Here is a 24,370-nt window from a genome sequence, read left to right as displayed (position 1 = left end):
AATTAAATGACATTGTAATTAGTTTCCCTCACCATCAAAGAGGATATGAGATAAAACAAAACAAAACAAAACACCGTTTAACTGAAAAAGACCAGTGTTAGTGGAAATAATAAATGGCAAATTTGAGACACTTGTTTACCTCTGAGAGGGAAAGAAGGGAACGAGTTAAGGAGCAGGTACAAAAGAGACTGAATCTTTATCTGTTTTATTCTTAAATAAAAACCCTGAAGCAAATATGACAAATTGTTAAAGCTGGTTGTGGGCATCTACGTATTATTCATTACTATTTTTTACAATGTTATATTGGTAGTATTTCATACTTAAATTTTTTTATTTTATAAAATACAAATGTTGATAGAATGATAATTATTATTATGCATATACTATGACTCTAAAATAAGATAACTGTCTGGAAAAGAGTAATAACTAATACCATATAAATTACCATGGATTTACCATGGTATTTCACAAAATTTGGAAATACTACCAAATTTTGTGAAATACCATGTGAATTTTTGTAAAGTCATAAATTTTTTCATAATCAAATAACTGCACTGAAATGTATGCAGATTTTTTTAAGGAAACAGTAGAAAAGTGGCTTCTTTCATAACTTATGCTGAACAAATAGCTCTCCCTTTAAAATTATTTAAAAAGTGACAATTAATATTTAAATAGTTATTTTCTCCAATGCATTTAAGTCTAAAATCGATAGATGTATATAACATAATCTTTTGTAATAACTTTGAAATAATTTATTACATTTTTGAAAAATTAGTTTAAATTTTAAATTAAAACAGCTTTAATATTCTTAATATAAACATATATCACCTAAATGAAACATTTTTAGAATCGTTTTAATAAAATAACGTTACTAGTCACAACATGAGGCAATCATTATTATTAAAATAAACTTTTACTTAAGCAATTACTATATGGTATTGAATTTGGGGCAAAAACATAGTATGAATTATTAAATAGCTGTTATCTAAACAATGAGTTAAAAATGAAGTGATTCCCAGGGCTTTAAAGAAACATTTCTACAATAGTAGTTCATATAAGAAATGTTAAGAATTTCATACCTTGTGGAATTGAACTATTTAATGCATCTTTGTATCTTTAGCATTTCTACACTAATTCTGGACTGGCCAGGTGAACAGGACAGAAGCAAACCTGACACAAGTGGAAGCTTGACAGGCCCTTTGCATTTAGGCTTCCAATCTCTTGCGCCTTTGCCTTCACCATGAGAACAAGCCCAGGCCGGTGTGTGAAGGATGAGAGGAGTCAAGTGGAGCAGAATCAGCCCAATTGTCTCATCCAAGACCTGAGACTTGTCAGAAACCCAATCAAGATCAGCAAAACCAGCTAGCCAGCCATGGACTTGCGAGCAAAAATATATAGTTTATTATATACTAAGAATTTTGGATGATTTGTCACACAACACTATTGTTTAAGAGATCACTGTTCCATACCTCAAATAACATTACTTTAGCTTTCTTCAGAAAATCCTCTTCAGATTACCCAAATGGCATTGTGCCCAAAATTATATAACTCAATATATTTTAGCATTTTATTATCTGTTATTCATTACCATCCAGAACTAATGAAAATACTGACCTTAACAGCTATAGATAACTGTTACTCAGGGGCAGTTTTAAATGTATAATTATCAAGTAGTACCCATTATGATCTAACAAAACAAGAAACTATTTCTTTGACTTTTAAAATGTTTTATTTTTTTTAAACTAGAGAGAGAGAGAGAGAGATGATTTGGCTTTCTCTTTTCTCTAGATATTCTAAAAGGGCACCAAAAAAAACAAAAACAAAAACAAAAACAGGTTGTTAGCAGCATTTCTTGGAGTTGAATAGGATCAGTAAAAATAAGAATATCTGACTACATAAATTAGATTTTATCTTTTTAAAAAGCATCTTTGTTTTGATATAGAAAAGCAAATCAAGCAAACAAATAGTTGCTAGAGAGACATAAATAATGAAGCAGAAGGAGGAGAGAGAATAGATGGATGGATGAGAGAAGTCTAATGAGCACGTGTGCATTGTTCCCCTTACCTTCTGTAAAACAGGCTTCAGGTTCCAGGGATTCTTCAGGTTCCACCTCAGGTTGCTCTCCCTCAGCGGGAGCTCCTATATCAACTGTGCTGCCTTCAGATGAACTAGTTGCATTTAACTTCTGAAAATCAATTCCACAGAAAAGCTTTTAAAATATTTTCTTTAATCTATAATATAAAAATTCAAAAGGCGTGCCCTCAAGTCGTCTGTATGCATTTCCTTGATCTGTAATTTAAGAATATCTTAAACATAATGCCAGTTTGCTTTAGTAGAGGCGGGGGTCACAAGATTAGATACAGCACCATAGGATATTTTTTCTTTAAAAATATGGTGCTAACAACTGAAATAATTTTTGATTGAGCCCATGTATACAGATTCTGAAATAAAATCCTACAAAGAGCTTATGTAAGTTGCCAGAGCTGTATGGTTGTCTGTGATCTTGCTTTTGTAAATCAGTTTGCAAATGGTATAGTTTGTTTGATTCTAAAATTGTGACCCAACCAACGAAAGCTGCACAAGTGTATTTTCATGTCAAATGCAGAAAAGATTTGGTCAATGCACATCAACAGCAATAATCTAAATTTATCCACTTTTCATTGACATGAAAACATAGACTACTGGTTGTTAATAAATATATTCTATAGTTTTCTAATTTCCAAAGGAGCAGAGCATTGTTAGCTGTATAGCAAGAGCTGATATTTTGCATTCTCTTTGGCCAATGCACGCCTGTGTTTCACTGTGCATTTGGAAACTACTTGTTACTCTGGCACTCTTACCTGTCCTGTTAATACAGGCAGAAATGAGTCTTTGGTTGTTATTTTGTTTTCCATTAGGTTAAATCAAATACCACCGGAGAAAAATATACTAGAAAGAAGTTGTTTTAAATCTTGAAGCAACAAACTTTAGCCAGGTCAGTCCGTTCATGGGATCAGCAAAGTGAAGAGATCCCAGTCGTTAACCTGGGCTTAAAATGCTGCAGGAATGACACAGGGCCAGGTATGAATGCCACATGGAATCAGAGTAGTTTGGGCCACAGCATTCTCGAACCTGCTACAATGTTATTACCATTAGTGCATAACATTAGTAAATGGCTGAGCTGATTAGAGCTACTTTGTAAAGGGGATGAGTTAAGCACACGATAAAATGCAGGTTGAAATACGCTGAACTACTATAAAATGGGTATTGTAGTCAGTACTGGAAACAGTCTACTCATATTTGGGGTAAGGTTAAGTGAACTTCCCTGGGAAAATGGTTCCTTTCCTGTATGAAAATAATTTTTTAATATAAAATATTTACTTGGCAAGGTGGTGCTGATGAAGTAAAATATTTATAGATGATATATGGGATTGAAAATGCATCTTATGTAATTTAACAATACCAATGATATAAGCATAAATATCATATATATCTATCTTTTTAGAACTAGTTTGGAGATTTTTTTTTTAATTTGACCAAATTACTTAAATCAAGGATTATATGTTACAAGGTGCTTGTAGGTCATTGATTTATTTTTTACTCATCAAGTATATCACAGTCCTAGATAATGAATTATCTTTGTCAATAAAATTGAAATATATTTTATTTTAAGATGAACTATCAAAGTGAGATTATTACAAATATTCTAATTTTGTAGACTTTTTCTAATTTCCTGTGCATTGGCTTTGATAAATGTAGCCGTGTTTACATACATATAATTGACTAAGAAATGACTAACCTACCCTCTCAATCCATTCCATCTGAGTCACATGAAGTTGTTACATATTAGGGTCCTGAAAATATTGACCTTATCATTTGCAGGACACTGAAACATGGTATAAGTAATCAGAAAAACTGAAGCATACTCATATCTGGTCTGACTACATAGAAAACATTCCTTTTAGGGACAAGCATCACATTGCACATACAGGTTAGAAAACCTGAGGGTGGGCCCAAGGGAAAAATGAGGACACATATTCAGGGTGCTCCATATGCTCAGGCCGGCACTGGTGAATTACTGCATCAGAGCCTACCTCAGGGCTGGATATGCTGCAGGTATTCAATAAATATTGTTTTAAAAAATGAATGAATGAATAAATAAACTTCTTCATTACATAATGAATGTTAGCCCTTGACGGTGACAGAGAAGTCACCAGACAAGATATTCCAGGAAATCTTGGTTCAAAATGTCCAAAAGTTTCCAGAGAATCATGTATATCTACTATCAATCCTTTCACTTGGTGCAGTGACTTAGTATTGACATAGAATTAATTGAAGTTTTTTTAATTAAATCCAAATATTTATGTGTTTTAAGTCATATTAGTATTTTTTAAAAGTGCAACAAAATATTTTGTATTTTTAGAAGACATATTTCACTAGACTTACTCTTTTGAACCAAATATTGTGCTTTTGCCATCTCTGTATCTCTAGCACCTATCACCAATGTTTGTGTTTAATAAATGTTTGTTGAGTAAATGAATCAATGACCATTGCGTGGACTCTTATTCTACCACTATTTCTAATGCCTTCTATCTAATATTTAATTTCACATTCAAGGGGATACAACTAATATTCTGACTTAAGTGCAGAATAACACAAATCTTTCAAGATTCTGAATTGTGAAAATAATAACCAATTGCTCTTAGAATTACCAATGCTGTCTCAACACTAGGTTCCCAATTATTCAGACCTGAGGTGAGTCTATGAAGCAAACTGTAGTTTAACTCTGGAGTCAGAAAAACTAATACTGAATCATTTTGACAATGTTTTTTTTCTTTCCACTCTATGTACATTGATTTACAGTCCCAGCAGTGAATGGCACCTCCTTAAGGATGGGCAATCTCATCCTTCTCCATCTTCTTCCTGATGTGGAACAACACAGGACCTACCTGTCTCATGCATTACTTGAATAGCTTTACTTGGTTTACAAATAAAAAAATCTATGTTTCACATTAATCCTCAACATGAACCAATCCAGTGTCTATTTAGAGAAGGAAATGTGGTTTTCATTATCTTGTCAAAAGTCATAGTGAGTCAGTAGCTGAACTCTAGATCTTCTGTACCCCATTTTGCCAGGATACCCTAGAGAATTTCTTTGATGATTCATAAATAAAGCCAACCTTTATTAATTTAAAACATTTAGTAGGTGTGATATCTAATTAAACATGGTAGGTTCAAAATAGCGCTTTATGATATTGTTGATACCCAAGTTTCATGACCATGAATTTAATATTAGTTCAAGTTATATTATTTCTTATATGTATTAATGTAGAATAGAGCTAGATATATTAAAATATTTCATAAAAAAAGTTTAAGCAATAATCCTGAGATCTGGGCAAGAAATTCTGATTTGTAAAACCTTTCTAGTAATATCAAGTCAATGACTTTCTTAAAATTGCATGAGGCAAATATCACAATGCTATAAAATATAACTAAAACAGTTAAAATATGTAAAGTGCCCATAAAAACCGAATGAATCAAATTAAAAATATAAAAATCTTCAGCTTCAGGTAGAGTCATAATTACAATCAATCCTAACTATAGTGCAAATTCACCAATTAGAACTGTGAAACATATATCATTATATGGAACTATTAGTATTAAAGCATTTAAAATTTTTTTTCAAATAAAGGTTGCTTGCAAATGTTTCAATCTAAGCATCACTCACGACAAAATGCCACATGAGCAACAAACCAAAATACCAGCTTGCCAGAAACAGAACTAGTTCTACACTTTCAGGCTCCATGCTTGACAAGTTCTATGCCTCTCTTTTATAAAATTTAGATGTTTAGGTTCCTTTTTATTATTTGTGCTTTATTTATTGGGAAACAAATGACTGAATGATATTGTTAGAGTAGTGCTTACCTCACTAACAAACTCATATTAACAAAATATGAGTGTACTTCGATGTCAGAATAGTAAAGTGAGTAAATAGGAACAGCAAGTTTTCACTTTCTATGAATAGCATTGGCAATGATTTACTTTAAGGTGGAAATATTAAACTTTTTTTTAGTGAAAAATCTCATATACAAAAATCTCTTAATATTTAAAATCTGCTGGATTCTTCTAAGTGCTGGGTAATTATAGTCATAGGAGTTAAACAGGGCAAAATCATATTTTGCTTAAGGATCTAATAAATATCAAGACATGAATATTTAACTTTGAATATTTAAACACATCACTTCTGACTTTAACATTCCACATCATTGTTAAATTATTATTAAACATTAACGTGCCAAACTAATATCTTTCTTTCAGAAAGTAAAAGTATTTTTAAAAATAATCACAACAGAAAAAGGGAGAGAAAACTTAACTTTCTATTAAGTTTTTCATAGCAAAACGTGTTTCTCATTATAACGTTAAGATACATTTTTAAAGAAAATGTAAATAGTAAATATTGTATATAATTTGGAAAAAGAGTGATATATCCTAATTTGAGTTAATAAAAAATTGAGATTTTTAAAAAAAGATAAATCAAATTTAAATTAAATCAAGTATTCCATACCTAACTAAAATTTTGACCTCCAATAATGGCAATCCTTTGTTCCATATGTTTCTTAACTCTAATTTGTACTTAAAGAGTTCTGGGTCATTTTATATGAAAAAGTCTTAACACTGGAACAATGAAAGTGATGGTCTTGCTTGCTTTTGGATAGGCTTAAGGCTGAAGTGCCACTTTAATACTCAAAAATAATTGCTGCTATTACTTTCTTAATAAGGAAGATGGAAAAATCAAAAGTATTATTATTATTATACTACAATATCCAGAAAATCCTTTTGTCTTTATAATGGGCACATTATAAAGTTCTCTAATCCATAAATAGCAAGAGCTTAAACATCTTTCTTGGGATGGCAAAAGTAACCCTTATATCACACTGACCTACCCCTGAGCAGATTACCAGTGCCCCAAAGGCAGTAATGTTTGGCCCATTCTGTTCTTATACTAGGGGTATTTAGACCTTTTTTCTCTCCCTTAATCACTATACCACTGGAAAACTTTTCCTTAAGAATTGCATTTTCTCCAGGATGAAATCATAGCATCCATCATTGCTTACCCAAATCGTCCCTCATATCTTTTCCCCCTTCCCACCTCTTAAGTACTGGAATTCAGTGTGTGTACTCTTTTAACAGACAATGCTTCCTGAAGCAGATCACAGACCTATTTAAGGAAATTGGGAACTATAATAATGTGAGAGTTGAGAACAAATACAGTCAATTTAAATTAGTTCCTACTTAGTTTGTGTTCTTCTACACTTAATCCAGCTAAATATCTTAAAAACATTGTTGACAATATACCTGATTGCTACTTTCCCTCATATATCTCTTTACACAGGAACTTGGAAAATGGGATACTCAGAGAATAAGGGAACTAACCTTTCCTCCTTCCAAGAAACTGGGAAAAACAAGCCATTATCCTAAAGAGTCATATCTCATGCTTTTTGGAAGAATTAATACGTAGTAGGAAAAAATAATTCTCTCTAGCTGCTGTGTATATGTGTATATGTGTTTAATTGTGAGCAATTACACATCTTAGGTCTCATTTTATATCTTTCCTCTAATATACGAGGTGTTATCCTTCATGAATCTGGAGTGCCAGTGACTGAAGATTTTGTTCCAAAGTATAAGAGAATTCTCCAAGAACGGCATGATCATTGCTCCTTATGCTTATGGCAGGGTTGTGTTATAGTTTTGAAGGAGAGGAAACTGCATCTAAGCTGCAAATTAATTAACATCTTTTGAAAAATAATTAAATTAGATTGAGTAATTTGATTACTATATTTTAGCACAAAACTGTGATTTCAACATCAGGAAATGAAAGGTCCACCAATGTATCCATAGAATGATGTTATACTCATTGCCATAGTCACATAACAAGGGAGGTTCCTTCATTTAAAAAACACCAAAGGAGCAAGAGCTCAGAAAGATTCTCTTCCTATATAGGAGTTGGCAGTGCACGATATACTTAAATAATATTCTTCAAGAGAAAGTTTCCCAACAGGTATGGATGAAATAGAGGAAACAAAAACACAAAGAACTGAAGAAAAACAGGATGAAGAAAGTGGATTTCAGAACTACTTTCAGAATGAAAATACCACATTAAAACATCCTTTAGGAAGTTTTCACATGAATAAGGGATTGCTTTCATTTGCAGATTATCCTTTAGAAAAACTTAATATGACACTGAATTTAAAAAATTCCCAACAGAGTACACTCACTGAGGCTATATTCAAGAAAAGGGGGTGAGGACAGAATTCTTACAGAATGAAACACTCTTATTCTGTAAGAGTGTTTCAAAGAGCACCTACATTTCTCCTTTAGGCCCTTGGCTTGTTCAGAACGCTGTAAGGTTAAATGGAACTTAATAATCCATCAAGGCATGCACTTGTACTTTTCAGTGAATATAGTTTCTATTAAGATCTATGTAAGAAAATTAGCAGTTAAATCATCCTTTAAAAATGTTAGAGTTGCCAGACTTGCCTGACCATGCTTTATGACTCAGCATAAGAGCAGCTGTGCATGTTTTTATTTTACTGCCAATGGATGGGCAAGGAATGTAGCTGAGTAACATGCAGGCCAGTCAAAATTCATTTAGAAACTGCTTATATTTATATATATACATATATACAAGTTGCTTGGGTAACCTGGGTAAAAGTGATGGCACGAGCCTCTGGCTGGTTAAAAAACACCAGAGCTGCATTCTTGATGGCTCCAGCTTGATTTTACTCCTGTGAGAAGTAAGAATGGTAAGCAGTGAAGGTCACCATAGTGCACTAGTAAATTTCACTTTGAAAAAAATCATTCAAGCATGCCTTCAACATTATTAAACTCTCAAGAAAAATCGATTATTCAAAATCACAAAGTATGAAAGGAATTACATTAAATATAGTCAAGATAAGGTAAGAGTTAAAGCATACACAATTATGACATGAACTTAAAATGATATATTCTAGAGAATAGAAGAGGATTTAGTTCAAACACCCAAACACCTTCTGGGTCTACTTGGTTAATCTGCCCTATAAAAAAGAATTCTTTTAGGCATTCCAAAAATTAAAAAGTGCTTCACTTTTTCCCTTTTATTTTTTTAAGCATTTAAAAAAGAATATCAATAAGCCTCTTATCATATATGATATTTAACAGCATGATCCCATCCCACCAGGTAAGAAAAAGACATGATAAAAATAACTTGAAGACAGAACACTAAAAAGATATTTCAGGGGGAAATATTTGGAAATCTTCATTGTTTCAATTCTCTTTTGTTTTCTAGTGTAAAGCTATCGAGTAAAATAACAAAAGATTAAAACCTGCACATACCCTTCCTAGACTACTGCCCTAATCTTTTATTAGTTTATGAGTTTATATTTAAGAAGTCTGAGATAAAGCTATTATCTTTATCTGAGATATTATTTCTCCGAATAATAAATTTGAACATCGAGGTAACAATCCCTATGGTGGGAAGGTATTGAAAGAACTCTACAGCTGAAGCAATAACATAATTCTATTTCCAATTGGCAGGTTAATTGTCTGCATCCAATTCCAAAGTACTGACTTCACATATATATATATATTTTTGGAATACTTAACTCAAACAGAAAACACATAAAAAGTTTAATGATAACAAGTGAAATTGAGAAGAGAGTTTGGATTTTCCTAATATAAGCCCTGACTTACTGGACATTGCTGTTATTCAGCATAATGGTGTTATGCGAGGCAAAACATATAGTCTTTTGGAGAAGCCTGAGACTTTAAAATTTCTGAATTAAGAAGACTTGATGTCAAGTTAACTATACCTCAAAAGACACTCAAATTTAGCTAATTGTTTAAACTGACTGATAGCTTCAACTCTTGATTCTTCATAATTCTTAGTTTATATGATACCTTAAGATTAAACATACATAAAAATAAAAATGGACTCCCTTTACTATAAGGGAAATATTTACTATTAGGTATAATGCCAAAATAACCAGAAGAGAATATTATTAAAATGTAAGGACCTAATTTTATTTTCTAAATGCTCACTTCAGTTTCTAGTAATATACACTATTAAAAACTAGGCCCCACCCTTTGAGCATAGGCCAGAAAACTATGCTTATCTAAAATTTTATTAACCAGATCTTAAGATATTTAGTTTTAAAATAATGGTTTTATTAGTAAGATTTAAAAATATTCCCTTCAAATGTCATCGGTTATTTGTGAAACTAGTAGCTATACCTGAGTACTTACATGTTAATTTTACTATCTACATTTAAACGTCTCTGCATTTATGCTTAACATCCATTTCTACTTAATCACTGAATAAGCAATGCTACCTATCTTATAAACAAGAAAGAATGGAAAATAGCATATTCTTCAATAATTTTACAGAATAAATATAGAAATACTGACTGAAATATCTAAGGTTCCCTTCTTAGAAATATATTTTAGCTCATAATTTTGTTAACTGATCCCTAATTACTGTGACTTTGTTACACTACTTAATTTGTATTCCTTAGTGCTTCAAACTCCCCCAAATCATCCATCTTTTTGAGAATGAGAATAGTAATAGAGGCCTTTACTGTCCCTGTCAATCGATTCAAATGACAAGATAGGATAAATCTTTGTTCTTGGTTGTTATTTTTATTTATTTATTTTTTTTATGGAAGCATTAGTTACTGGGAATTCTGTCTTCATTTTTGCATGGTTAAACAATTAAATCCTCAAGTTTTATATTCCGTCTTCTCTTTACCCCCAACTTCGCATTTATTAACCTATAAACAAACCCAAAACATATTCATTCTGGTACTCTTACTATTCTTGTAAAGAGTACTTTAAACTACCAAGACTCTTACCATAGTTGGTAAATTCAGAATTTTATACTCTATAATATATTATGGCCTTTTGTTTGTTTAGACAGCATGCACTGGGCTCAGTTGGTTTAAAAATATTTTCAACATGATTCCTCATTACTACCTTCACCTCCTTAAAAAAAATTATTTACTTCAGGAAACATGAAATTATATGTAAATATTAAGCAAAGATCCCAGATTTTTCATGAATAAATATACCTTCACAAACTAAATAAGATCACATTTTATGAAGTATTTCCTAAGAGTCAAGAATGTAGCAAAATCAACAGTAGAACTATCCTCTCACCAAGTATTTTTCTAGTACGTACAAAGAAAGAAAGAAAGAAAGAAAGAAAGAAAGAAAGAAAGAAAGAAAGAAAGAAAGAAAGAAAGAAAGAAAGAAAGGAAGAAAGGAAGGAAAGAAGGAAGGAAGGAAAGAAGGAAGAAAACGACCATTGTGGGAGAATTATAAGAAAGAAATTGGATAAACTGAGGCATTTTCACAAGTCTAAAATTATTGTTAAGTACTTATAAAACTTCATCTTAATCTGCATATTAATATAATTAGTATTCAAAATGATAAATACTTGAAAAATTAGCATATCATTTATCTAGCTTCATTTTAATGTATCATCAATTTATCTATCATCAATGTGCCATAGAAAATCAATAGATACTTCCTATTTTCTCATAGGAAGAAAACATATATTTTTAAATAGTCTGACAGTTTAAAGCATAACACCAAAATGTCTTATTTAAAAATTCCTACCTCTTTGCTTTCCTCCATATCTGACTCACTGCTGAATTCTTCAGTATTTAAATTTTCAAAGTCAGATTCTCCAACAGCAATTGGTACAGTCACAGTGAGGCTGGGGTTGTTTATAAATGACATGTAATCACTTTCATCCACGACATATTTTTCTACACTGCTGCCTATGCCACTGGTAGTTCCATTTCCATCTTTGAGATAATTGAGGTCTTTGCCTATTTCTATGGTGGTATGGTTGGAAATACAGCTGTCTTTTTTGTTATTTAGATCTTCAAGAGGTTTAATTTCATCTAAAACTTTCTGTTTTCTAACAAAGGCTTTCTGAATAAATTCACGTATTTTTCTTTTAACATAATCAATGCCTTTCTGCATCCTTCCCACAGCAATCTGGAGATTGTTCATTTCATTATCATCGTCAGTGGCAGCAAGGTTGTCTGAACTGAATGAACTCAAGAGCAAGGCCAGAAAGAGATTCAGAACCTAAAACAAAGAAAATTAGGTGATCAAAACATTCTGTTATTTCAACTGCTCTTGACTACAAATTTCCAAAATTGTTCTTATACCTAATTTTTTGGTATGGGTATTTTTTCTAGCTTATGATAAACTACCCTAAAAAAAAAGGGGGGAGGGGGTGGTTGTGAAATAAATCCTGGCGAATATCAAATAATACTATTAACATTATTTCCTCTTGACTCATTGCAAAATTACTAAAACCATTGTTGCATAACATATCTATATTAAATTCCATTCCAAAAGAGAAATCTTAGTTATCTAGATAGTGGTATAGTAAAAAAAGAAAAAAAAATGTTTTATTTCGGATGCTAAGTATTTTGCTCATGTAACCTGGATTCTCCAGGACAATAATAATTTATTATAATTTGGATTCTTAAAACTAAAGATTTCATTATATTTAAATATAATTTGGTTTTTATGTATTTGTACCAATTTTTGCTCCTAGATAACTTGTCGAATTAGGAAAAGTATGCCTTTTTGCTAGATAAAATCCAGATTTTTTTATTTTTTGGTTTGGAAAATCATAGCCACCAAATTTATACAATGGTTGGAAATATTACAAAGAAATGGCTATTATACAATTATACTGTTGTTAAAATTGATTAAAGATTGTGGAGTCAAGATATTGCCATGAATAAGACGACTAATTAATCTATAACTTGAGTCTCCAAAAATAGGCTCCACTGGTACAAGTGAGTGAAAATATTAGTTGACTGTAAACCCATTGTGTTCTCAAAAACAGATAATTTACTAATGAATCAGGCACTCACATGGGCACAATACTGTCATATAAATTTTTTCAGGATTTGATTGACAATTATAATGAGTCCCAGATTATTCAAGCATGCAGAACAAAAGAATGAGATAGCAGTAAAGGACAAAAAGTAAATAGTACAAAAAAAGAATCGTAGGATTTTAAGTAAAACTCTAATGAAAAGGATGCTGCATTCCTGCTACATTCTTATCTTTCCAATAAACTAATGAAGATTAGAGCTCCTTTGTCTAACTAGTTACAAGTTATTCTAACCAATGGTGGCAAGAAAGGTAAACACATAAAAGATCCAATAAAGACTCACGTAATTTTTTGAGTCTATACTGATACATCTCTTAATGGCTATGTTATGGCTGCTGAATATTCATACTAAGACCTGCTCCTTTACATCTGGAATTTTACAAAAAATTTATTTTTTATTGTGATTTGCCTTTGATATATTATTTGGTTGAAAAATAGATAGGAGAAGGAAAAAGTAAATGCTAAATTTTGGGTTTTATTCATAATAAAATTGAATCTTGTTTCCATAATTATTTTCTGAATTTGATTGCTTAAGGTTTATCAATGTACTATCCTTATTCTATTAGAAAATTTTCCTTTTATAAAAATTTTATTTTATTATTAGTTTAGAGTATACAGTACATTGGTTAGACATTTACATAGTTTATAAAATGATCCCGCTAATTGCTCTTTCCCTCCTCTGGCTCTCCACCTAGCTATCACATTAATGCTAACTGCATTCCCTATGCTGTGCTCCCTGTCCCGTGACCACCTATCAACTACTAATTTGTACTTTAACCCTTCACCCCATTCTTCCAGCTTTCCAATCCCCCTCACCTCTGGCTATCACCAGATTGTCCTCTATATTTGTATTTGTTTTTGATTGTTTTGTTCTTTTTGTTTCTTACATTCCGCATATAAGTGAAATCATATGGTATTTATCTTTCTCTGTGAAAATTTTTAATATACGTCCATTAACCCTCCCAGAGTGAGATCTGATCTATATTTTATCTTCTAAGCATTGGGGCAAAAACTCATTATATTTAAATGGTTTGGTCCTCTTTCTCATTAGAATTAGAGTACTGAGTAAATATTGAGTTTCTGTCAATTACTAACCACATGGCTCTAGACAAGTAGCAAAACCAATCAGCCTCAATTCCCTCTTCTATAAAATAAATACAATACTTTTCTCAGTGCCTAGCTTACAAGATAGTTGTAAGAGTTCAATTAGAGATCCATGTAGCTCACACACAGCTCCTGGCACATAGTAAATCCTTGAGAAAGTTTAGTTGTTTTTATGACCCAACTTACCTCTATGATATTATCTTTCCATTTACTTTATTTTCCTAAAAATATTTGCGTGAGCCACACTAATCTTTGTCTAGACCTCCTGTGTTAACGAAGGATATCTGCATAACAACTGACCAAGGTGGTTGGTGAGATCAATGGCAATTTAAGAGAACACAATTGAAAAAGCTCACTCAGGGACCGAAACTCTGAATGTGATTCCACAAGCGTTCATGGCAGACTGTTAACTCACTGAGTGAAACTGACTTTTTCACACGTCTGCCAAGGTAGTATTTTGGAATGAAAATTTTTACTATAATTTCCATTTTGAGTCCAAGATTGAAATATATTACATATATCAACAGTCCTCCATCCTGATCCATAATTTGTGAGAACCCAAAACTTTCGCAACACTCCTAACACCCCACCTTCACTTAGAGAGGGAGGAGACTGGGTCAGCTACTTCTAGGAATAGTAACTTTCGAAAGTCACATTCTCTTTTTGTAGCATCTGCCTTGAACCTATAAAAGGACCTCTGGCCATAGAGTCAAGAAACCAAGAATGGATCATAAAAAAAATCCTGGCCTGGGGAAGAGAGGCCCTACTTCTATCCTGCCTGTGGACTAGGTATGGCAGTGACTATAGTGATTATTGTGGTAGAGCACCATACGGAAGTTTAAGTGTGTTGAAAGTGGGTTATGCCAGCTTGTCTTTGGGGGACTTTTTTTCTCTCTGGTGAGGATGAGAAGAAAGAACTGTAGGAGACGGTGCATTAAATTCATTCAGTCTTATTTAGAAAAATGTGATAAGAATACTTTTCCTTAACAGTAGTAAAAGTGACTTTAGGTACTCCAGAAATATATCTAGTATATCACAAAAGAAAAATATTTTTTAAACTGATAGTAAAAAAAGAAAGAAGAGCCTTTAATTTTTTTCTTAAAGGTATAGATTTTAAATTTATGCCAGTAGATGTAAATAATTATTTTACAGGCTATATGTTTTTATGTATATACAATAATCCAAATTAATATTAAATGTCATCCATGGGTATAGTACTTTCTGAAATTCTTTTTGATTTTAGTCCTCTGTACAAATTACGTATTAGAGAGATATGTCTTATTTCAGTAAACTAATAGAAGATATGTGACATGTTGTGTTTCATTTCTCTTTAAATCTACTCTGCAGCTTCTTGCTAAATAAATTTTACTGAAATACTACTTTGTCATTTTCCTGATAAAAAGCCATCTTTTTAATACCCACAGAAAAAATTCAGTTTTGTTATGAAATTTAATTTTCATAAATTAAACTCTATGCAGTCTGACCTCAAACTTACTTTCTCCTACTCCCACTAGGAATTCCCTGTTACGGTTTGATCTGTTCCTTCACTGTTGTCATAAAGGCCTCAATTCTCTGCCTTTTCTTCTCTTCTTCTAATTTATGCCACTTTATGAAAACAAGTTGTACTGGGTATTGTAGTGGCTTTAACATATGTTCACAAATTATTTGATACTCCTCTTTTTAAAAATTAAAGCCTAATTCCTTCTTCAAAAGTGTGAACTCTTCTTAATGACTTGCTTCTAATGAATAGACTACGGCAGAAGTGACAGTGTGTGACTTCAAGATTAAAACATAAAGAAAGCTTTCTCTTTGCCCCTCTCTCATATCACCTGCTCTGGGAGAAGCCAGCTACCATGCAATGAAGATACTTAGCAATCCTAAGGAGAGGTCCTCGTGGGAAGGAATTGAGGCCCTGTGTAAGCAGCCAAAAGGAAATGGCACCTCCTGCCAGTAGCCCTGAGGGTGAGCCTTCTTGGAAGCTAATCCTCCAGTCTTAGTCAAGATAACTGAGGCCTCAGCCAACATCTTGATAGTAACTTTATGATAGCTACTGAGCTAGGTCAAAATTATCTAACTTATATTGAGGAGGCTGAAATATGGGAATGAATAAAAATAAAATGATAATCTTTTGTCATTTTTACCTTCCCTTTATTCTTCCCTTGGGGAATTTGAAGTTACTTTTATGTGAGAGGAAATCAAGTTTATAAATTGCATATTTTAAAATATTGCTTATGACAATCCTTATTCTCTTTCATTGGAATGGTACCTAATCAAGCAACTCAGTATAACTGCTTTATACTTAAAGTATAAGAGCTTAATCCTTCCCACAGAATCTATTGTCCTCTGTCCCCCAACCACTAGATCCACTGTTTCCTGATATGGGACAGTCTATCTTTCTTCCTACCAAGCTAAATCTTACACTTTGATTAAAAATATTTCAGGTCCAAATTCCTTAACACCTTTCTTCATCACCCTTGCCATTATAAAGGAAATTTTCCATTTTGTGAATTTGACATATGGCATTTTGTTTTCACATCCTTTGACACATACTAGATACTTCTTATTTTGACTCCTGTTTGAGTAAATGCCATATCACTATGCTATATATATCTTCCTATCATATTTCCCATGGCCCCGTCACTCAGCACAGAGGTGCTAGGCATGGTTCATTTTACATAGAAAAAGATAATAAGTGATTCTTAAGTCAATGTTACTTGCTCACACTATAGTTTCTAGGCACCCAAGACCCCATGCGCTTTTTATGCACTAAGAGAATCACTAATTCTTTTTTAACTCCAATTTTTAGGAAACTCAAATTTGAGACATTTTCAAGTGATACTATTGTTAGTACTTATAGATAAAATGAGTGACTCTTCTTAGTAAGCCTTCCATGCTTTGACACAAGAACTGAAAGATAAAAGCCAGAAATGGTCCCTTCCATGGAATAGTAAGAGATATTAGTGACAAAGAGCAACTTTGGCTCAAAAGAAATCCTAAGAGTTTATGTTAATGTCAATTATATCTCAATAGAAAAATAAATAAATAATTTAAAAACATTTTTAGAGTGCATTTCAATAGTCTAAACTATACCTGGCTCCTGCAATCATGAATAATTAAAAATTGGAAATGGCTTTGATACAAAAATACCCCAAAATGCATAAAACATTCCTCAGTTGAACATACTTTTATATGGTTACATTACCTTTTACTGAAAATGAGGTAAGTGTTTTTACTACATACCACCAGGTTTCCAATCACCATGACCATCATGAAGACAGTAAGGCACATGGTTTGGCCAGCGACCTCCATACAGTCCCACATGGTCTCTATCCACTCTCCACACAGCACGCGGAACACAATCAGAAAGGAGTGAAAGAAGTCATGCATGTGCCAGCGTGGGAGTTCACAATCATTGGAGATCTTGCAGACACATTCTTTGTAGCTTTTACCAAACAGCTGCATGCCGACTACGGCAAAAATGAAGACGATGATGGCCAACACCAAGGTGAGGTTACCCAGAGCCCCCACTGAATTGCCAATGATCTTAATCAGCATATTCAGAGTTGGCCAAGATTTGGCCAACTTGAAAACTCGGAGCTGGAAATGAAAGAAAGCAAGCTGTGACTTTCCTGGCTTCTAAAGAATCTATAAATTTATTTACAGGGAAAATCTACAGTGTTTCAATTATAGGGTGATACATTATTTGTGTGTCAAACTACTATCTAGCAAATCTATCAGTTTACTTGCTACATGGGGTATTTTCCATTTGAAAACAGTCTATATTGTAAATAAAATAATTACAGTATATGGTTTTTATTGTCATTTTTAAAAATAAGATATACCAAATTTTCCAGAATCTTATATAAGCATATGTAATACTCATTTTGTTTTTCTGTAAGGAACTGAGATATTTAAGATTACTCGTAATTAATTAGTTGAGACTGTTTCAGAGAAATAGAGGCTCTTATTATTTAAAAGCCTAAAGTAGATATATTTTTCAGTGTACTTGAAATATGCCAAAAGGCACACGTGCAGATAAAATTAACACTTAAATTATACAAGGTACAAGAGAAAAAAACTAATTTCTTTAAATCTTTACATTGCTTTAATGTTACTGTATCTTTAGCTTGCTGTAGTATTAGGCTGTATTTTAAAGATCTATTATATTCAAAGAAGAAATAGTTGGACTTAAGTAGAAGCTGCATTTTGTCAACCTTTTAGTCTTCAGAGACTTAATCAACAACTCATTAGAGTGCGTAAATGGCTCTCAACCACTGTGCTTGACTTACTGGTTATATTACCTCACAGAGGCCTCTAAAATACCATTTATGGTTAAACAGCAGCAGCATTTTATTTCTGATGCTTCAATAAATGTCAGACCAAGCACGGTACATTATTTAATTGCATCTAAGTGACGCAAAGGAGTGAATATAAACACCAAAATGTTAAATTTATTCCCAGAGAATAATTAATGCAAAAGAGCCTGACACACTAAGCAAGATGTTTATGATGTTATACTCCCATTTCCTCAAACTGCATCACAGTATCATGAAGATTTATCAACATTTTTAAAAAGTAGTTACCCATATTTACTTTTATACAACTACTTCTAATTTTTGTTCTGTTTTTTGTTTGTTTGTTTTATTTTTTATTTTTTGCATCCTTCTAGCTTCAAATTAGATCCACAGCTCTCTGTGAAGACTAGTGAAGGGAACCACAGCTGTAAGGATCTCAAGTCAAATTTAAACTTTGAAGTGGTAAGGGAAATTCTAAACAGAGTTCACAACAAAGTTTTGAGACTAATCACCAATAAGATAAGTCTTTTAGTAATTTAATAATAACAATCTCTGTTATTTGAAAACAAATCACAAAAAGTTAGAGCTAACTCAAAGTAACAGCACAATAAAACATAACAAACTTTAAATGGAAATGTGTCAAGTGATATTTTCTCTTGATTTTAAAAGATCTATATACTTATAAAATATAAAGATCAAATGAAGACCCTTTCTTTAAAATTAACGAAATATAATACAGGCAATTCTTAGTGGATTTGGTAACTTCCTGATCTGGCTGAAACAGCAGATGTGTGGGGAGTTCTGTCCTCTTCTCTTGGACACTCTATGACTTCCCGAGCTTCTGCGAGAGGTGAGCCCATCCTAAGTTTCAACCACACCTTATGCATAGTTAAACAAACTCCACACAACTGAGAGATGAATATTTTGTTGTTTAATTGTGATTTGGGTGCACCTAAGACTCCCTTTTTCTCCCTCTTCATTAGTACTGCCATTCAATTACTAAGGAGAGAACTGTTGGCTGTTCATTTGAATATAGTTACTCTATCCATTAAAGCTATGATGTAGAAGAAATGGCCATCCATTTGTGTGCCAATCTCATTTGTTTTAAAAATGTATTCAAATAATATTATAATCATGTGGAATCTTGAAATACCAGATAATTATAAAAATATTATGGATATTCCCAGTTAATTTACCAGCCGAAATGATCGAAGAACTGACAACCCTTCCACATTTGCCAAACCAAGTTCCATTAAACTAAGGCTCACGATGAAACCATCAAAAATATTCCAGCCTTCTTGAAAGTAATAATATGGATCCATGGCAATTATCTTGAGAAACATTTCTGCTGTGAAGATCCCAGTGAAGACCTAAATGAGAAATGTTTATTATACAAGTAAATACTCTTGGAGACATAAATAATTATTGAGCAATTTAATTTATACTCAACAAATTACGATTCTGGATTTAAAAAATTGGTTTAGGTCCAGCAAATTATACCCTCAAATGGTTTGTATTCAAATCACTATTTAATTGTTTGCTATATTTAAGGTTTAATAAATGATGAAGAATTAAGTTAATAAAGGTAATATTGTTATTTTTGTATTCTTATATGAAAGGCTCAGCTAACTCACTGTAGACAACTGCTTGGCTCTGGCTCTGATCTTTCTAGCCTTCCAAAAACTCACCAAAGGACAACTTGATAGCTCATCCCCTCTCGTGGCCCTGAAGGTAAGGCTGGTGCTGAGAAGGCTACATATAGGCTGTAATAAACATGGGTGCTACTAGCCCTACAGATGGTAAGAATGTTAAAGGAAAAAAAAAAAGTTTATGTTTCTGGCTATGAGAAGCAGTATTTTCCATTCTCCATTTTCTTTCTGTACAACTATTTCAAACTTTCTCTCTCCTCCACATATCTTTAACATTTTTTCTTATCCTCCACTCAGCACTTCTGTGTCTCAGAGATAACAGAAGTCAACCAACCTGAACTTTCTCAGTTCCCCTATATCTATCAAACTACTTACATCCATACTTGTGCTTTGCTTTTTTCTTCTTATGAAAAAGTATCCCTGATTTGCTCTAATTTCTCCAACTGTGTTAGGTATCTTTTTTGGACTTTTCAAAGAACTGACTTTCTCAATCTGTAGTTTCAATCTCTTCCTGCTACTGACTTACTGCTTTCTGTTAGGGTTTTACAGGAAGCAACATATACTCGGTCCTTCTCTACCTTAAAACTACCACCACCGTCATCAAAGAAACTCCCCTTGTATTCTATTTCCCCTGTTAGCTATCACCATCTATACAATCATAGTCCAACTTCCTTAAGAGGTTCTATATTTGCCTACTTTCACTAGTTCCATTTCTTCAACTTCACAACCTACCAGTCAACACAAACTGCTCTGACCAATTTCACCAACATACCCACCATCACACTTGCTAAATTCGATTGAAATTTATAGTAGTGAGCTTGCTTCTTTAGGAGTTTTTCGCATTCCTGGCATATTTTCTGTTCCTGGCATCAGTGATCCACATCTCCCTGGATACTTCTCAGTTGCCATTCTTCCTCTAACAAATTGTTCAATATCGGATTAATTCAGAGGTCTCTCTGTTGCTCTAATTTTTCTTTTATAATAAGCAAACATTTTGAGATTTATTTTTTGACTCAAGCATACCTTCTGAGCTACAGAACTAAATACCCACCTACCTATTCAACACCTCTATTGGATGACTATCTCACAGGTACTGCAATTCAACAGGTCTACAATTCACCTTACCACTTTCTCTGCACAGCCTTGCTTCTCTTCTGATATTCGCTACCTCAGTACGTGTAAATGGAATCACTCTTTACCTCAGTGGCCAAATAAGAAAACTGAGAGTCTTACTGACTTCTCCAAATATCTCTTGAGTACTTCAAGTTGAAATTCACCCACATATATACATATATATATCACCAGTTTATTCTCTTTTCACCCATATATATATATTTATATATATATATAAATTCACATATATATAAATTCATATATATATATGAATAAACTGGTGATATATATATAGATAGATAGATATAGATATAGATATAGATATAGATGATATAGATATAGATATAGATATAGATATAGATATAGATATAGATATAGATATAGATATCTCACCAGTTTATTCTCTTTTCATTGTTGAGTGGAATCCCAATGCTTGAATATTCTATGGAAATGTAGATAATGTATAGCCTTTTTGGTGTCTCCTCCAAGAAATATTTGCCACCCCAAATGTGCTAAATCTTCATATATTTTATACATATATATGCTATAAAACCTTGCTTTAAACAGTAGTCATTTAAAGAAATTAAGATAGGAAAAAAGTTTTTTTCTATTTACCCACATTTATTCATTTCTAGTGATCATCATTCTCAGATCCAAATTTCCATCTGATCTGTTTTTCCCCTTCAGCCTGAAGAACCTCCTTAGCATTTCTTGTAGCATAATTCTGGTGCAACAACTTCCTCTCAGGTTTTGTTTATATTAAAATTCTTTATTTCACATTAACTTTTGCTGGATAGTTTCACTCTAAAATAATGAGTTAACTTTCTTTTTTTCTTTCTTTCATCAGACTAACATGTTTGATTAAATGTTAGTGCCTTATGTTTTATAGTTATGTGCCGCTTAACAATGGGATACATTCTGAGAAATGCACTCTTAGGTGATTTCATTATTGTACAATCCTCATAGAGTGTACTTACAGAAACGGAGTGGCATAGCCTACTACATACCTAGACTATACGGTATAGCCTATTGTTCTGTGGGAGAGGAAATATAATTTTTCCCCTACCCTTGTGGATTCTTGGCTGAGACATTCCTATAATAAAAGACAGATTAACAGAGAAACAAACAAAAGTCTAATAACATGTACACATGGAAGAGACCTGGGAAAACTGAGTAACTCACCAAAACGAGTGAAGCCACCACCTTAAATACCATCTCCAGCTAGAGACAAAATAAGATGTTGGGGGTGGGGGGGTGTCAGGAGGTTACCAAGAAAAGCATTGTAAACAAGGGTAAGGTTGTCAAACAAATTTAAGTCTTTGTCTTCTGCATTGATAAGAATTTCCAGAGATAAGGTCACCCCCCTCTTCCTGGTACAGCAAGGGAGACGCCCTTACAAACGGAGATTTCACTTACATATGCGAACGTCCTTTAGGATGGGTAACTTCTACTTGGTTTACGGAGCTGCTCCCTTAAAATTAACCAGCCTAAAATAACCCTTACACCAGAGATATACTTTGGGGTAACAAATTCAGTTCCCCTACAGCTCCTAGGCTACAAACCTGTACAGCATACTCCTGTACTGAATAGTATAGGTAATGGTAAGCATTTGTGTAAAGCAAGGCATTGCAACCTTATGATGGCTATGATGTCACTAAGTGATAGGAATTTTCCAACTCCATAATTTTATGGGACCTCCCTCATACGCTGTATATGTGGTCCGTAATTAACTAAAACATCATTATGCGGCACATGACTATTTAAGTATTTTTCTTCTGGCTGTTCCAAAGTTTCTTTTGTTTTCAGCAGCTTGACCAAGACATGTACTATGTAGTTTATATTTATTCTTGTTGATGTTCACTCAAGTTCCATAATTTAATATTAAGGTGTCTAAGTTAATATTTTTCACCAATTTTGAGAAATTTCTGGCCATTAGTTCTTCAAAAATTTGTTTTTTCCATTCTTACTCTTTTCTCCTTCTGGGTCTCCCTTATACAAATATGAGACCACTTGATGTTATTCTGAAGATTAGTGAGATTCAGTTCATTTTTCCTTTTAGTTTTTTCTGCTGCTCAAATTGAAACATTTCTATATATTTACTTCAAGTTTAACAACACTTTCTTCTGACATCTACAATGACCCTTATAAACCTGTTGTGACTTTTTCATTTTAGAGTTTGTGCTTTTCAGTTCTAAAATACTTAGATGATTTTTTTCATAGTTTTCATTTTTTTCTGCTCATATTCTCCATTTATTTATTCGTTATGACCATTTTTTCTTTCAAATTATTAAGCATGTTTATAATAGCTCTTCTAAAGTTCTTTTATATTAATTCTAGAATTCAGTCATTTCAGAATCTATTTATATTCAGTGCTCTTTCTCTCAACTGCGGGTCACATTTTTTTATTTCTTCACATATCACATAATTCTTTACGCAATGTGGATGTGTTATAGAGAATTTGTATTCAATTATTTTCCTCTGAAGAGTATTGATTTTAGCAGGCAGTTAAATTATATGTTGGCCACCTTGAACTTATAGTAGCTTGATTTCATACCTAATTAGGGCAGGGCTATTTTGGTTTGCTCTTTAACTGATTGAATCTTCTGGTTCTCTGACATAGTTTCTACTCCTAAAGTATAGCTAGTGTGCGTGGATTTCAAAGGGAAACCCAAGGAGTTTGTCCAATTTCTATATGTTGGTTGGCTTCAAATTCCAAAATCTGCCAAGAAGTATTCCCTTCTGTTCTATTTTTTTTTGGAACAGTTTGTGAAAGATTGGTGTCAGTTATTTAAATATTTGGTAGAATTAACCAGTGAAACTATTCTTGGCCTAGGTTTTCCTTTGTGAGAACATTTTTAAATTACTAATTCAATTTTTACTTATAAGTTTTTTTTTTCAGATTTTCAGTTTCTTCTTGAGTCCATTTCAGTAGTTGTATACTTTCTAGGAATTTTTCCATTGCATCCAGGGTATCTAATTTGTTGGCATACAATTGTTTATAGTATTCCTTATACTCCTTATACTCCTTTTTATTCCTTATACTCCTTGGCATACAATTGTTTATAGAATTCTTCATACTCCTTTCTTTAAGGTCTATAGTGATATCCCCTCTTCTTTCTTCATTCCTGATTTTATTGATTTGAGTCTTCTTCTTTTTTTTTAATGTCTAGCTAAAGAGTTACTGTTTCTGTTGATCTTTTCAAAGAATTCATTTCTGAATTTGTTAATTTTCTCTATCATTTTCTTATTTTCTATTTCACTCTATTTTCACT

The 24,370-nt window shown here is 32.6% G+C and overlaps 1 protein-coding gene across 1 annotated transcript in view; it reads right to left on the bottom strand.

The window, feature by feature from the left end:
* SCN2A (sodium voltage-gated channel alpha subunit 2) overlaps positions 1–24,370 on the bottom strand; it is an 86,034-nt gene that overhangs the window by 23,877 nt on the left and 37,787 nt on the right. Inside the window, exons 15-18 of the mRNA XM_039855446.1 lie at positions 19,533–19,706; positions 17,282–17,638; positions 11,632–12,111; positions 2,065–2,185 (exon numbers count right to left, since the gene is read on the bottom strand). Of these exons, the coding sequence (XP_039711380.1) occupies positions 2,065–2,185; positions 11,632–12,111; positions 17,282–17,638; positions 19,533–19,706 (1,132 nt within the window). The remainder of the gene's footprint in view (positions 1–2,064; positions 2,186–11,631; positions 12,112–17,281; positions 17,639–19,532; positions 19,707–24,370) is intronic.

This window comes from Pteropus medius, unplaced genomic scaffold (genome assembly GCF_902729225.1).
Source record: "Pteropus medius unplaced genomic scaffold, Ma_sr-lr_union100, whole genome shotgun sequence".
In the NCBI taxonomy this organism is placed as follows: domain Eukaryota; kingdom Metazoa; phylum Chordata; class Mammalia; order Chiroptera; family Pteropodidae; genus Pteropus; species Pteropus medius.
The sequence above is the reverse complement of the archived record's forward strand: the minus strand, read 5'-3'. Positions and strand labels throughout refer to the sequence as shown.